General features: G+C 48.7%; 1 protein-coding gene across 1 annotated transcript in view; it reads right to left on the bottom strand.

Moving 5' to 3' along the window:
• neb (nebulin) overlaps positions 1-2500 on the bottom strand; it is a gene marked incomplete at both ends in the record, with an annotated part of 100482 nt that overhangs the window by 86711 nt on the left and 11271 nt on the right. Inside the window, 2 exons of the mRNA XM_080537055.1 lie at positions 169-273; positions 1971-2075. Coding sequence (XP_080393181.1) covers positions 169-273; positions 1971-2075 — 210 coding nt within the window. The remainder of the gene's footprint in view (positions 1-168; positions 274-1970; positions 2076-2500) is intronic.

Below are 2500 nucleotides of genomic sequence, written 5' to 3'. Positions count from 1 at the left end.
ATAACTAACCAATCACCTGTCTGCTCTCATAACTAACCAATCACCTGTCTCCTCTCATAACTAACCAATCACCTGTCTCCTCTCATAACTAACCAATCACCTGTCTCCTCTCATAACTAACCAATCACCTGTCTCCTCATAAGGGAGTTCCAGAGGGTAGGTACTCACAGCGCTGAGGTTCTCCATCGCCACCCTGGCAGTGGCCACGTCAAAGTAGGGCGTCTCGCACCACTGGCCCTTCACGTTCTTGTTGTAGTCCTCATGGTACTTCAGCTGGAACACAAAGCAACCGATGGGGGTCATTAGGTCACCAGGCAGGGGGGGGGGTCATTAGGTCACCAGGCAGGGGGGGGGGGTCATTTAACACTTAATCAGCCATAAGCCTGTGAGTAAAAAAAATGTGATATCTTTGCACTCTCTCACTACGCCGTATACCCATGTGTGGAGAGAGAGAGAAAGAGAGACACCAGAGAGGAGAGCGAGAGAGAGAGAGAGAGAGAGAGAGAGAGAGAGAGACCAGAGAGAGAGACCAGAGAGGAGAGAGAGAGACAGAGAAAGAAAGAGAGACACCAGAGAGGAGAGAGAGAGAGAGAGAGAGAGAGAGAGAGATATCTCACTCTTTGCACTTTCAGGAGCCTCCTTTCATGACTTGTCCTAGACATGTGCGTTCTACCACCCAGTATCCTTTTCTAAATCACATCAGGAGAAGCTAGTATGAAGATATTTTGCAGTTTTTCTGTGTAGGAAGGAAGCAGGCTAATTTACAAGTGGCCAACTAGTGGTCGTTGTGTGTAAATAGCAGCTTGAGCACTGTAAAGAGGGGATTCTTTTAGTAGGTAAAAAAAGGCACGGCTGTTTTAGTGTTAACAGGCAGTCAAGGGGGGGGTCAGTGATCATGAACATTACACATGGATGCTTGCTTTGTTTTAGAGGGTGTTTGTGACTGGGGAGGGGAGTGGATCAAATATGTTGGGAGTGTTGGTGGGGGGGGGGGGGATTTCTCTAATCTTAGGCTATTGTTGTGCATCACTGCTCGCCGCTGCCAGCACAGAGCTGCTACTGCACGTCCAAGAATACAGGAGAGCAGGTGGCAGTTATCCCTGTCTGTCTGTCTGTCTGTCTGTCTGTCTGTCTGTCTCCCAGGGCCTGTCTGTCTGTCTGTCTGTCTCCCAGGGCCTGTCTGTCTGTCTGTCTGTCTGTCTCCCAGGGCCTGTCTGTCTGTCTGTCTGTCTGTCTCCCAGGGCTGGGGGGGCTGGGGGGGTTCTGTGGGACGTCACCCATGGCAACGCTGAGTGAGTGACAGCTTTAGATGCCTTCCTTCATGTCCACAGCCATTCTTCTCGCTCCCCCTTCCTGTCTATGATTTTTCCCACCCAGCCTCATATCGTTCATTTCGGAAAACTGCATAAAAATAAATCTGCGCTCCCTGTCTAACGTTATATATATCTAACATTACATGTTATAAGGCTGATCTGTGCATGATAGTGCTGCATTTTGACATATTTCATGTCGCATCTCCCCCCCGTTGATAGTATATGACGCTATAGTCAGCCCCAATGGTCCAAAAGTCAAGTGCTTCGTAACTCAGACGGGGTGAATTTTATGAATGAAAGTGTGAAAGTTCTGTCACAAAACGCCGTTACGTATCCTCACACATGTTTAAGTGGGTATACGGAAATCCTTGGCCTTTCCTAGTGGGTATACGGCGTAGTCCTGCGTATCGCCTAGACTACACCACTGCTGGACTGGGCAGATACGGTACGTGACGACCAGTGGAGGCCTGTGTGTTTCGATACCGTTCCTCATAATCCGTTCCCTGCATTAAGACGACCCCCCCCCGTCTTTCTGATTTCTACCCTCTGGTGGCTGGAGGATGCAACACCAAGGAAGAATGTGTGTCTGTCTCCGACACGGCGCGGAACAGCTGCGTGTGACATGTGAGCGTGCGGGTCTGGAGGAGGAGGACTTACGTCGCTGCGCTGAGCGTTCACTTTCCTGGCTAGCTCCATTTCAGGGGAATCAGCCAGGGAGGTGTACTTGGCCTTGCGTTCATGATGGCCCTTCTTGTACTTGATCTGCAGGGGAGAGAGGGGAAGACACAGGTGAGATTTACAGCATAGCTTTTTTTATTATTTTTTTATCAAGGTTTTTTTTATCACCGTTTTTTTCCCCCCCCAATATATATATATATATATATATATGTTACGGTACATGTGGGAATACGGTACATGTGGGGAAAACTAGGGTTAGGGTTAGGTGCTATGTCGACTTGGTACATGCTGGCATGTCTAACCCTAACCCTAACCCTAACCCTACCTCTAACCCCAAACCTAACCGTAGCACCCTAGCACCTAACCCTAACCCTAGTATTCCCACATGTACCGTAACACATACATACAAATGATTTTACAGCATATCTAATACCCCCGGGTCAACGCTTGACTCTGTTAATGCTCCGTTTGGTTCTATCTAATTGGAGAAGAAGTCAACGAACTGGAGC

Source organism: Nansenia antarctica (assembly GCF_963989245.1).
Source record: "Nansenia antarctica genome assembly, chromosome: 7".
NCBI lineage: Eukaryota > Metazoa > Chordata > Actinopteri > Argentiniformes > Microstomatidae > Nansenia > Nansenia antarctica.
This window is presented reverse-complemented; position numbering and strand designations above follow the sequence as displayed.